This window comes from Macrosteles quadrilineatus, unplaced genomic scaffold, assembly GCF_028750875.1.
Source record: "Macrosteles quadrilineatus isolate MER2022 unplaced genomic scaffold, UCM_ALF_1.0 Scaffold_2__2_contigs__length_208266976, whole genome shotgun sequence".
NCBI lineage: Eukaryota > Metazoa > Arthropoda > Insecta > Hemiptera > Cicadellidae > Macrosteles > Macrosteles quadrilineatus.
Genome location: NW_026542595.1, coordinates 140,163,116 through 140,175,275, shown reverse-complemented (window position 1 = coordinate 140,175,275; position 12,160 = coordinate 140,163,116). Strand labels below are relative to the sequence as shown.

At 35.2% G+C, this 12,160-nt stretch overlaps 1 protein-coding gene across 1 annotated transcript in view; it reads left to right on the top strand.

Annotated features, from left to right (window-relative positions):
* The window catches only part of LOC128987954 (serine/threonine-protein phosphatase 6 regulatory ankyrin repeat subunit A), an 80,899-nt gene that overhangs the window by 7,416 nt on the left and 61,323 nt on the right, over positions 1-12,160 (top strand). The window contains exons 2-3 of the mRNA XM_054409085.1: positions 3,865-4,055; positions 8,616-8,717. Of these exons, the coding sequence (XP_054265060.1) occupies positions 3,924-4,055; positions 8,616-8,717 (234 nt within the window). The 5' untranslated portion in view covers positions 3,865-3,923. The remainder of the gene's footprint in view (positions 1-3,864; positions 4,056-8,615; positions 8,718-12,160) is intronic.

Below are 12,160 nucleotides of genomic sequence, written 5' to 3'. Positions count from 1 at the left end.
AGCTGTTTACATAAATGTAAAAAAATTAAGAGCTGCACCCTGTTGGTAAATCTTATAATAGAACCAACTTTTTTAGTTGAAACAGCTGACTAAACTCTTTAATTCCCTTTAAACATGAATACTCATGAGGTTAACATGGGGAACTACAGAGCCACTGGGGCGAAGCCCGAAAGGATTTTTGAGAGAAGAATATGCCTATATGTTAATCGGGAATGTGAGCTATCATCATGCCAAATTTCAGCCCAATCCGTCCAGTGGTGTATGCGTGATTGAACTTCAAACAAACACACAAACTTTCACATTTATAATATTAGTAGGATAACAATGATTGGATCACTGTTAGGCATATAATTCTAGGCTCTTGGTGAATAAAGCTCAAAAGGAAGTTATTCACAATGTGGCTCATAGCGTTGACAATCAGCAGATGTTTTTACATCTAAAAATTGTCTATACTGTATAATCTATGATGAGTGCACCGATGAATGGCTACTCCCCGGCGAATGATCGTTGCGTATAAAAACCATAAAACCAAAATATCAAACGTTTTGTTTTGCATAGTCCATTGCAAACGGTCTTAAAAGTAATTTTGTACTTGATTGTAATCTACCACGTGATTGGTTCAAAAATAAAGCGTGAATCATCCTTTTGTAGCATAAACAAAATTAAGTGTTTCAACAATGTCATCTTCAAGCTCCCCCCTAGCGTCCCTACTATGTTACTTGTAGTTTGTTAGGGTTTTTTATTTAGGGAGACTGCAATACATTATATGCAATTCATTAGTAAAAATGTTAAGGTAAAATTCTGTATTCATTTTAAGATGTTTAACAGTTAGTTATTTAAATAGTCGATCATTAACTATATTTTACCAATTTCCAACTATATAGTTAGTTATTAACTAAAATTACTAATTTTGAATATTTCAAGTTTTGGGAACTTTATATTGTAAAGGACTTGAGCCAAAAGAAATGTGAAATATCATCGTAAATAATTTGGACACACTATAGCCAGAAATTAACCATGGATTAAATTTTATAGCAATTTACTATAAGAAAAGTAATCACAATAATCTGTATTTTAACAATCCTGCCACGGTTATTTTTGATAATATACAGGTTGTCTAGCTTCGACGTGAGAATCCTGAATGGGTTATTTTAAGATAAAGATGGTGGTAAATTCTATTTAAAAATGTTATACAATATGCAGGGCAATTATTCATATTAGATGAATTGCATTTCTTAAACTCTTCTAGAACATAATACATTCAGTTTTATCATAAGGACGTACAGGAGAAAATGGACAAGACGTTTGAACTATTCTTTACATTGTAGCTTAAACCAATAACCATGCCCAATGTACTACACTAGGAAGACGATTTCTATTCAGTGAAGTGTGTAGAAGGAAAGCTGTCACGCTTATGGTATTGGCATAAATGCGCAGTTAAATGAGTTGGCCTAGTTGTTATTATATCACATACCAAATAAACCTAAAGAAGGTAATTTGGTTTTCAGCAAAATATTAGCCACTAAAAAAACGAATTGAGCGAAAAAACTTGTAGAAAACTTAAGTTAGCGCAGTCAAAGACAGTTTAAGGGTTTACGGTTCAACTTTAGTGTCCCAAATACGAGTAAAGGTTGGTAAAATTGCTCAAGTAAAGATTAAACGAATATTCATAACCTTTAGGTTTTACGAAAGTTATTATCCTATAGCTCTATAAAATTCTTACATGTTCACTAGAGTCAGATAGGCCAACCAGGCGCAAAGATAAATCAAAGTAGATTTGGGGCGCGATAGCTGCGACGTTAGCTCAACCCGCCCACTTTGAAACTGTGAATAGCGAGGGACCCAAACACCCGGGTTGGGCTAGGCCATGCAAATTTACTGTTGAAGTAGTCTGTTATGGGAACTTTCGATCGCCAAACTTTGCCTGTAGGTTGGCTACAAAATGATGTAGTTGGGTGCGGTCAATAACCAAAACTGAGTTTAAAATTATTTAAAGGAAGATTTTAGAAGATATTTAGCTTTTAGTTTTCCATAATATCCGTCTTACATAGTGAGACTTCAAAATCTGATCTTAAACTGATTGTTACTAAATTTAGTAAAATACACATAAATATAAATTGAAAAAGATAGCTCGTAGCTAAATACAATGAAAATACAAAAATTGCTCAAATCAGCCTTGTTGAAAAGTTGGATAATTAATATCGCCAGCAGGGTATAACTTGGGATGTACTTTGTTGCATGTTGCAAATTGCAGTAAGTTGGCGTCACCACATACCGCACCACACCTCATCACTTCACTTGTTGGATAATTCAATTACCTACCGAGAAAACTTAATTCACTCCAACATTTCATCATTGAATTTTCTTCTTCTATAATTTTTCTTCAGCGTGACACTGGATCTCTTTAGTTTCAAAATGTTTAAAAGATACACAAAACGTGCTGGAGAAAGTGCAATTTATACGTCATCACAGTTTTGTCATTAGGACCTAAAGTGACTGTTTTAGCGAGGGTTAAAAAGTTTTTTTGCCCATGTGGTGAACTATAATTTTCGTCATATTGCATCTCAATGACTAAATAATCAGGCTGCATCTACTGAATGATTCTCTAATGAATTCAAAACTTTACTTATTTCAGAGAGCTGTCAAGCTTGTTGCCTATCCATGTTTTCCGTTTTTTTGCACGAGGCAGATACCATCGCGTATTAGACATAGTTAATTTACAACCAATAATTCTATAAGCCATCCGATGCTCTATATACTTAGTATTTACCACTTTATTTTGTTCCTTGGCCTGATTAAGTCAAATTTTCCATAACTACAACGTCACCAATCCCCATATTCGTCCTCTTAACCGCCAAACAATTTTTAAACATTTCAGTTTTGTCACAACTCGTGTGCCATACCATAGTTAACCTACACATTTAGTGTCACAGGGATGGCGAATTAATAAATTTCACACAAAATAAACAATTTCCACTATCATTTAACGTTTCTGAACGGGAAGCTAGAGCTCAACTGAAGTAGACAGTTTACCGGAGAGTGACTACTGTAACGCACCGAATTGTCCATCCTTTTCACTAATTCAACAAAAAATCTCCTGGAATCCAAGATTTGACCATCTACCATTGGTAGGCCCTACCATACCATCTAGTGTATCTAGACTATTAGTCTTGTCTTTGTTCTTTTTCCAAAGCTTTATTTTTGTCACACCTGGTTCGACATTTCCATTTCGTGCTACAACCCAGATGAAGATAAGAGACTGAAATAATTTCCCTTAAAACACTGGTTTTCTGATCCATCCATAGTTTACCTATGTCACAATCTCAGCTTGTTTGCAACACCACGTTTACCCCCCCCCCCCCCATGACGTGCCACGGGGCTGAGCTCCGGGCTCGCATGCCCCACTTCTTACGTTTCACTCGCGATCTCGTCTGGATCGATTTTCGCGTGGCCTTGCGTCTTTTTATCGCCCTCCAAACATTAAACATGTGTTGTTTGGCTCAGTAAAACTACTGACAAAGCATTTTCCTAAACTGGATGGAAATTACAAGCTTAAGGATTCACAAAATGTTAAGGTGATGTTTCAGTTTGGGATGCGAAATTTGTTGAGATATGAGAGAAATAATTCTTAACATGTCTAATTTTGTTGGGAGTTGCTGTTAAAAGTGTTTGAAATCTAGAGATTTTTTTTTAATTTAGAGTTTCCGTTTACTAGGTGAATTTTTATGTTTTGGTGATTCATAAAGGTGAGTTTATAATCCAGAGAAAATCCACAACACTGTAGAGGGTGAATGGGTATTTGAGCTTTTAATAAATGCATTTATTTAAAATTTAAATATACCTACATCTTGTTTCCACTTACAGATGGGGCCAACGGAGGAGCGGCCAAGCCCGGGAGTGCTGGGGCCACTCGGGAGGCAGCGATGCGGGTGTTGCAGCTCTGCCAGAAGGGCGAGTGGCCACCCATGGACCAAGTACTCAAGGGGCTGGAGAAGACCGTGGCTGCCGGGGGAGAAGACGTCAATCCCTCACCACTGGCTGGGATCATGGATCCGGTACGAATCTCCCCTGCATTACCATCACTGAAGTAGACGATTAATAAACATTCAATCTATATGGGCCCAGCTGTAGGCAATTTTCTACCATAGATAAAACACACTCCTTTGGTAGATTTCTCATCCTTTTGGAACAGCTGAAGCCAATTTTATTGTTAGTTCTGTACGTTGCACTGAGGAGGTCGTGTTTTGTTTACAGTTTGTTTCTTGTTATTTCAGTCGTTGAAAACCTAATTTTACCAAATAAAACGATCTAATCATTAACAATAACCAATTTCCTAGTAACATAACCAAACAGTAAAGCACAAATCATGAAAATAACCATAAAATAAAAAGAAAATTTCGTCTACACTAGCAATCAGTGACCACGTTCAACTAGACACGAAAAACGAGCTTCAAAATTTACAAGAGATGAGAAGTATGGTGTGTTCTATGATAGAACGTAGTGTTATGAGCCACTTACAAAATGTGATACCACGTGTATTCTATTTTTTTTGTACCTTCGTTTTCAGTACTGCGATGATTTATGGGACTCCTGTAGTTTACAATAAGTTATCATGTCAGTTTGGCTTGGTAGGGACTACGTGCCATCAACGTACTTTGTCGATGGCCCAATGAAACTACAACTATTTTTATATTCGAAATTGCTAAAACCCTAACATTGGATTAGAATGCCATAGTAAAATATAACACATAGGATCAATTAGCCTTTGAAGGCGTTTCCGTTATCTTTCGACTATATATGTGCTGAAACAGTACCCATGTGTGTAAGCTATAAGCTGTAGAAGGTTCTTACATAAGAAAACTCAGTTTCATTAGTAGTTTATTGTCTCTAACTATAGAACTAACATGAAGTTACGATTTATTTGTTAACTTTGTAAATATATTTGGAATAATAGATAATTAACTACATTTGATTTCAAACACCAAAAGAGTGTGGACACTGAAATTCACGATTGTTTCTTTAACACCAAAAGTTTAATCAGGCAAAATAAAATGGACAGCAAACTGTAAGCTGTTGCATTTGCTATGACCCCATAAACCATCGTAGTTTTAGAAATTAGAAGGCTAATTCAACATTTGAAATTGTTATGACAAATAGGACTATATTCACCCATTTTTGTGTTTTGAAAGAGCATGGAGGAATATGTGTGTTCTACAATAAAATAATATATATCATCACTAGTGCGTAAAGTGACTCTTTTTGAACCGAAGGTTTAAAAGACACCCTTTTCCCTTGTGATAAACTCTATTTATCTTCATATTGCAACATTATTTTTATTTAACAAACAAAAGTTAAAAGTCGAAAATATATATAATAGAAAAAAATATATGATCTTGTCGACGGCTCAATTCATCTGGGTCAGCTTTTTTTAAACTTGATTATGCTTAAAAATTTTAATAAATTGACTTCAATCAATAGACAACAATAGGACGTAAAATAACCCACTTATGAGAGTCACATCCAAATAATTTATCTTTGTTTAAAATCAAAATCCTGCAACAACTGATCGATATCAAGGGTATGTTTACTTCTGTTTTATGTAAAAATCTTGGAAAATAGAACTCATTTTTCTTGTTAGCTTATCATAAGACAAATAATTCAACTTTTGCAGATATAGTAACATACAATTAGCATCTTTCTGGACCTCATAAATCATTAATTCCAGTAAAACTTTGAAAACATTTGCGCTATAAAATATTGACACCAAATTTTATTAGCCTAGTTATAAAAATAATTGTTTCTTTCTATGTTTTTTCCTTGTCATCAAACCAAGGCTGATTACGTAGGCTATTTGCTACCCTCTGCCCAGGCGCAGACATGCTAGACTCCACTCAACAAATAAGTATCGAGATTGACCTCATTCTTATCTCCTCAATTGTTTACTTAATTATCATTCTCCCTGGCTAAATCTGACTTAAGCTGATATTAAAATCTTGATTCCGTTCGTATATTTTATGAAAAAGTTATAAATATTTATTTGATTAAAATTTTCGATTTGCTAACTTCAAAATTTGTTAATGGCACGAAACAAACTGCAAATCACACGATATTTTAAATTATGTTTGTAAACAACATTGTAATAATTAAAGACAACTTTTAAAATCCTTAAATTACGTGGTCTAATTTTGTAGCGATTAGAAGTTTATTTCCACAGTATGATGAAAATATCGGTTCATCACACGGAGCGAAAGTGACTTTTTGGTACTTTTTCGTATACCAATGCTCCTAGTAATGAAAACTACTATCACTTAAATTGTACATTAATCTTATTTTATATCAATGGTTGTATTAGAATAGATTTTGCTATTTTTGACTACTTGTCTAGAGGATCGGACCGAATCACTAGGTGAGTTCTTGTAACCCACCAAAGTAACTTATATCTTGGGCGTGTTAAAAATAACGCGTTCCTCTGTCTCATACGGCCTTTGAACGCATCCGTTATCTCTCACTATATATATAGTGGCAAAAATATATATTTCTTATGTATTCATATTTTCAACCAACGGGACATGTCTCCCTGCTGCACCCTGCCGTTGCATGTTTCCCCACAATTCCTATCTGGTCGATACGTCCATGTACTTTGCGTTTATCCATAACTTCTCTACCCTCCAATCCGTCGGATTCTCCAATTATTTTTACATCGTGTTTCTATGAGAAAACGAGATAATGTATCTCTTGATCGAGGTCACTTTCATTACAAAATTGTAAGTGTAGCTTACTACGTTTTTTGCCCTTGAATGGCTGGTGAATTGTCAATGATTCGAAAAGTTGAAGACATATCACAACGTTTCCTTGTGTAAGCTTTTGGTTATTTGAAAAACATATACCTCATTTATTCAGTTCTTTGGTGATACAAGGAAAACATTCATGGCAACATCGCTTTGGTTGAATTGTAGTAATGTTTATTTTAGTGATGGAAACAAGATATTTACTGTATTTGATTAATGTTGAAATACTTTCTTCAAAGAATAGGTTTTTTAATACTAAATTTAAGTACTGCATTTAGTTTAAAGGATTTACGGTGTACCTACTGTCTACTGTCACATCTTGAGCTAAGAAATTACACATTAACTCTTCAAAATCAAATAAAAAATATTTCATCGTAGTCGGACAATATACATTGTATTACAAATGTAAACTTAAAACTACTTCTAAATTATATACAATAATAAAATAATAATAATAACAGTACAAAACTAGTAGTAATCAATACTTTCACATGCAAGTAATAAAAACAGAGCAGGACGGCTTAGCTTAACTTTTTTAAATTGGTCTGTTAAAAAAAATAAAAAAATCTGCAACACAATCTGTCACAAGCGGGTCCAAAAAGTATTTTTGTAACTTAATTTGGAATTTCGTTTAGATTTTACTAAGTAAATGTTAAAAGTTGAGCTCAGAACCCCTGATAAACCAGTGTTGGTAGTTGAGTAGACGACGCGTAGACCGCTCAGCACAGTATGGTGAAGAAAGGGGGTTTCGCGGTCTTACTCTTATCACAGCCTAGCGTGACGTAAAACCTGATAAGATCTCTCCGGCGCGAAAATACTCATTGAAATATGTGTCAACACACCGAACCCCTTGACCTGAAACACTATTGATTACATTTAAACACATTCTTACACACTGTTATATTTTTCCAGTTTAGGATTTGTTTTGTTGATATGATTCACCTCAGAATGTATTGTTTACTGTTTAATCACACCCCGAATCAACTCTAAGTGTAGTGTAAGCAAAATGAATAGATAAAATTATTGATATCATCTTTGGTAATAAAAGAGTGTGGCACAGTGTAAACTTGCTTGTTGGTTCTTAAACCACTATTTGCATAATTGACGGAGATGAAAGATGCTTTAGTATGGACAGGTTGCCCTCTAGATTAATATTTTTAGAAATTGTCTACAACATACAGAGAAGCATCACTATTTGTCGGTGGCTCAGATTAGGTTAGGGCCTTTACTAGCTGCAACTTGAATATGTGAATAGTACTTATGTTTTTACTCTATAGTCAAGGGTGGGTACTTTTTTGATCCTGAGAAAGGTCAGTGGCTTTTCACTGTTTGAAAGTTGACTCAGGTGTCCTTGGTCGTTGGACATATAATAAATTATAACTAAAACCAGTTGGACTTTATCAGTTAAGCTGCACACGTTCTATCTTACTCAAATCATTCATTCTACACTTATTTTCCATTTGCATTCAGGATAACATATACGTCACAGTTTTGTTATGTAATATGAATGGATGGATGGGGGCTATAATAATGGATGAGTAATGCTATGATGAATGGACAACTTAAATGTCTATAGCTAAATATCTATAATCTTACCACCCCTCTCGTACTGAACAGTAGTACATGAGTGGAATTTCTCTACCATAAAATCTATTATATGTTTTCCCTAAAACAAATGCATTAGGTATCCATTACCCGCCACATGGCCTGAAGTACTCAAACGGGAGTCAGCTTGTAGTGAACGTGTTAATGATGTTCTTTCATGTGCAATGCAGAACTGTCTGCCTTTTATAACTTGAATACAATTTTACATAACTTGTTGTTCAGGCCACCGGGATGACGCCATTGATGTTCGCTGTGAAGGAGAATCGAACGTCGTTCGTGGACCGCATGATCGAGCTGGGCTGTGACATCACTGCCAGGAACAATGTGAGTACAAAGTAGAAATTTTGATAACAATTCCGTTGAATACTGGAATACAAATATGTACTTGTAGCACAGCGCTTAGTTAATACTATTATCTTCCAAGTATAAAGAGTAAGACTAGCCAGTAATTAACAAATAAAGTATGTTGTAAAATTGACGCTTAAAAATATAAGAATATAAAACACGTGATGTCGTCAGAGCACTCCAATCCAACAGAACAAAAAATACACAAATTTGCTTTAAATTCTATAATTGGTTTAAAAGTCAACTTTTTAGTTAGTACAACTTAACCTTACCACTATTCAGACCCTAATTTCGTCTAATAAGTAATAACTCAGTTTTGAATAGGCTACTGTAAATACACTTCTCACCCTATTATGAAATCTGGAGTGTTTGTGACGTAAGTCAACGCTTGAGGATGTGTGTTTCGAATAAATATTGCTAATTAGTCGGAAATTCGTCCAAAAGATGTCAGAATAACCTATAAATAACCAGAAGAAGCACTTAAGTCCTTACAAAACATACCTAAATTGTCTTCACCTGAACGTCAAGATGATAAATCTATAGGGAATGTGTTCAATTTAACACTATTGTAAGAACTGTGAACCATTTAGGTGTCCACCGTGCACAAAACGGACTTAGCTATCTTTTCTTTTGACTGATCCGTGAAACATCACTTCACTTTTGACTGATATAAACATACTGGTCACCTACTGATAATGTGTCAGTATGCTCGGTGGTCAGTTATCACTTCAGGTCATGTTATACAGAGGTATCTGATAATGTGTCAGTATGCTCGGTGGTCAGTTATCACTTCAGGTCATGTTATACAGGTATCTGATAATGTGTCAGTATGCTCGGTGGTCAGTTATCACTTCAGGTCATGTTATACAGGTATCTGATAATGTGTCAGTATGCTCGGTGGTCAGTTATCACTTCAGGTCATGTTATACAGAGGTATCTGATAATGTGTCAGTATGCTCGGTGGTCAGTTATCACTTCAGGTCATGTTATACAGAGGTATCTGATAATGTGTCAGTATGCTCGGTGGTCAGTTATCACTTCAGGTCATGTTATACAGAGGTATCTGATAATGTGTCAGTATGCTCGGTGGTCAGTTATCACTTCAGGTCATGTTATACAGAGGTATCTGATAATGTGTCAGTATGCTCGGTGGTCAGTTATCACTTCAGGTCATGTTATACAGGTATCTGATAATGTGTCAGTATGCTCGGTGGTCAGTTATCACTTCAGGTCATGTTATACAGGTATCTGATAATGTGTCAGTATGCTCGGTGGTCAGTTATCACTTCAGGTCATGTTATACAGAGGTATCTGATAATGTGTCAGTATGCTCGGTGGTCAGTTATCACTTCAGGTCATGTTATACAGAGGTATCTGATAATGTGTCAGTATGCTCGGTGGTCAGTTATCACTTCAGGTCATGTTATACAGAGGTATCTGATAATGTGTCAGTATGCTCGGTGGTCAGTTATCACTTCAGGTCATGTTATACAGAGGTATCTGATAATGTGTCAGTATGCTCGGTGGTCAGTTATCACTTCAGGTCATGTTATACAGGTATCTGATAATGTGTCAGTATGCTCGGTGGTCAGTTATCACTTCAGGTCATGTTATACAGGTATCTGATGAAGTCTAAGGTCAGTAGCCGGCCTACTTCCGGACAATAAGTGACCCACTGGACAAACCTGTGTACAGAATCGACCGGGACCTTGGGTGTACTATGTGAGGAATATGGTGTAGGGTTGACTCGTAAATATGGAAAAGTCTAAAAAGTTAAGTTGGTATACATGTCAAAGTTTAGTGTTATATTTATGTTTCCTGCAGCAAGCTATATATAAGTTGAATGCAAGGTAAGTTGCATAGTAGTTCCAGGTGAGGTTCAAGATGTATAAGTTTTAAAGACGTTAGGAATTGTTTATGTTAATTTGTTCAAAACATAAAATATGACAATTGGCAAGGTTAACATAAAAAAGCCTAAACGATTTTAATACAGAAAAAACACCCGTATAAATCTGTGTTAAGTACATGAACAACTTATTTAAAGCTAAACACTACCATTTAGCTTACAAATTTGTATTATTGTTCTGAAATAAATTTAAAATGTTAGCTTAAGCTTCTGGGCCTTCTTGACATTTAAATGGAATTTCTAAATAAACTGAAACCTAAAATTCAAATAATATCTTCGAAATTCCCTTCTTTGCAACATGATTTTTGTTTGAACAGCAGAATCATGAAAATCCGTCAAGTGATGGATCCGGAATCTTTGGACGAAAAACCCTTAAAGTTTGACCATATAAGATTTATGTCCTGCTGCGTTTTTATGCTATAACGTTTGAGGACGACAATGGTGACTCGATGTCTCAATCCTAGAATTAGTTTGATTACTACCATCTACTTTCCCTTTTTGAAACCACAGAACGTACCACTAATGCGCCTATTAAGTCTATTAATCTTAAGATACCTAAATTACCTGAACATAAACACATGAACACATTCAGACGTTACTATACCCATCGCAATATGGGGGGGAGGGGTGCTCCTGAAAGCCAGGTGAAATACATAATGTTCAGGGGCACTTCCATATTCCATAAACATAACAATCTTCAACAGCTGATACACAACAACGACAAATATAAAATAGTATGTGTATTGTAAAATGCCATCCTAATCCTCGTCATCAGTCATCATTAACACATCACATTTCAGGATTACTTCAATACACCACCGATGTGTTAGTTCTGATCGACAAGAAGATTAACCTCAAACATATTCACCGGTTGCCGTGTCACGGCGTATCCACCCTCCCAACCTTATCTGTTTATACGTATTGTTCCGCAACGTAATGGTGATTGTTGGCAACTTAGGTTTTTGCAAGTGTAAAAACTTGAGCTACAACTCCATAGTGTTGCCTGGCTGATGCAAATATGGCGTGTGTTCTGGGCATTTTAATTATACGTGCCAAGGTCCTGGAGTTGCATGTGCAATCGGTGACCGTTAAAACCTCCTTCAGATATTTCTAAGGGAAATTTCTTAATTTTATAACTTTCAAGTATTTTATTTTTTTAGTTACGTTTGGTTTATCCCAATGATATTGGTGTTCTCGTGATATATTTCTTGGAGACAAAAAGCTGGTCTTGTTACTTTGTAACGTTAACCTTTGTTTTTATAATAATATAAAATTATTATAAATAATTTATTATATAATAATTTTATAAATAATTTTATAAATAATAATTTTATAAAATTATTTATTTTATAATAATTTTATAAATAATTTATTATATAATAATATATTCAGATAACTGCAATAAGCATTCTTACGCCAACCCCGTACGAAGGACGGGTACTCTGATAGTAATAATACTATCAGAGTACCGGTCCTTCGTACGGGGTTGGCGTAAGAATGCTTATTGCAGTTATAC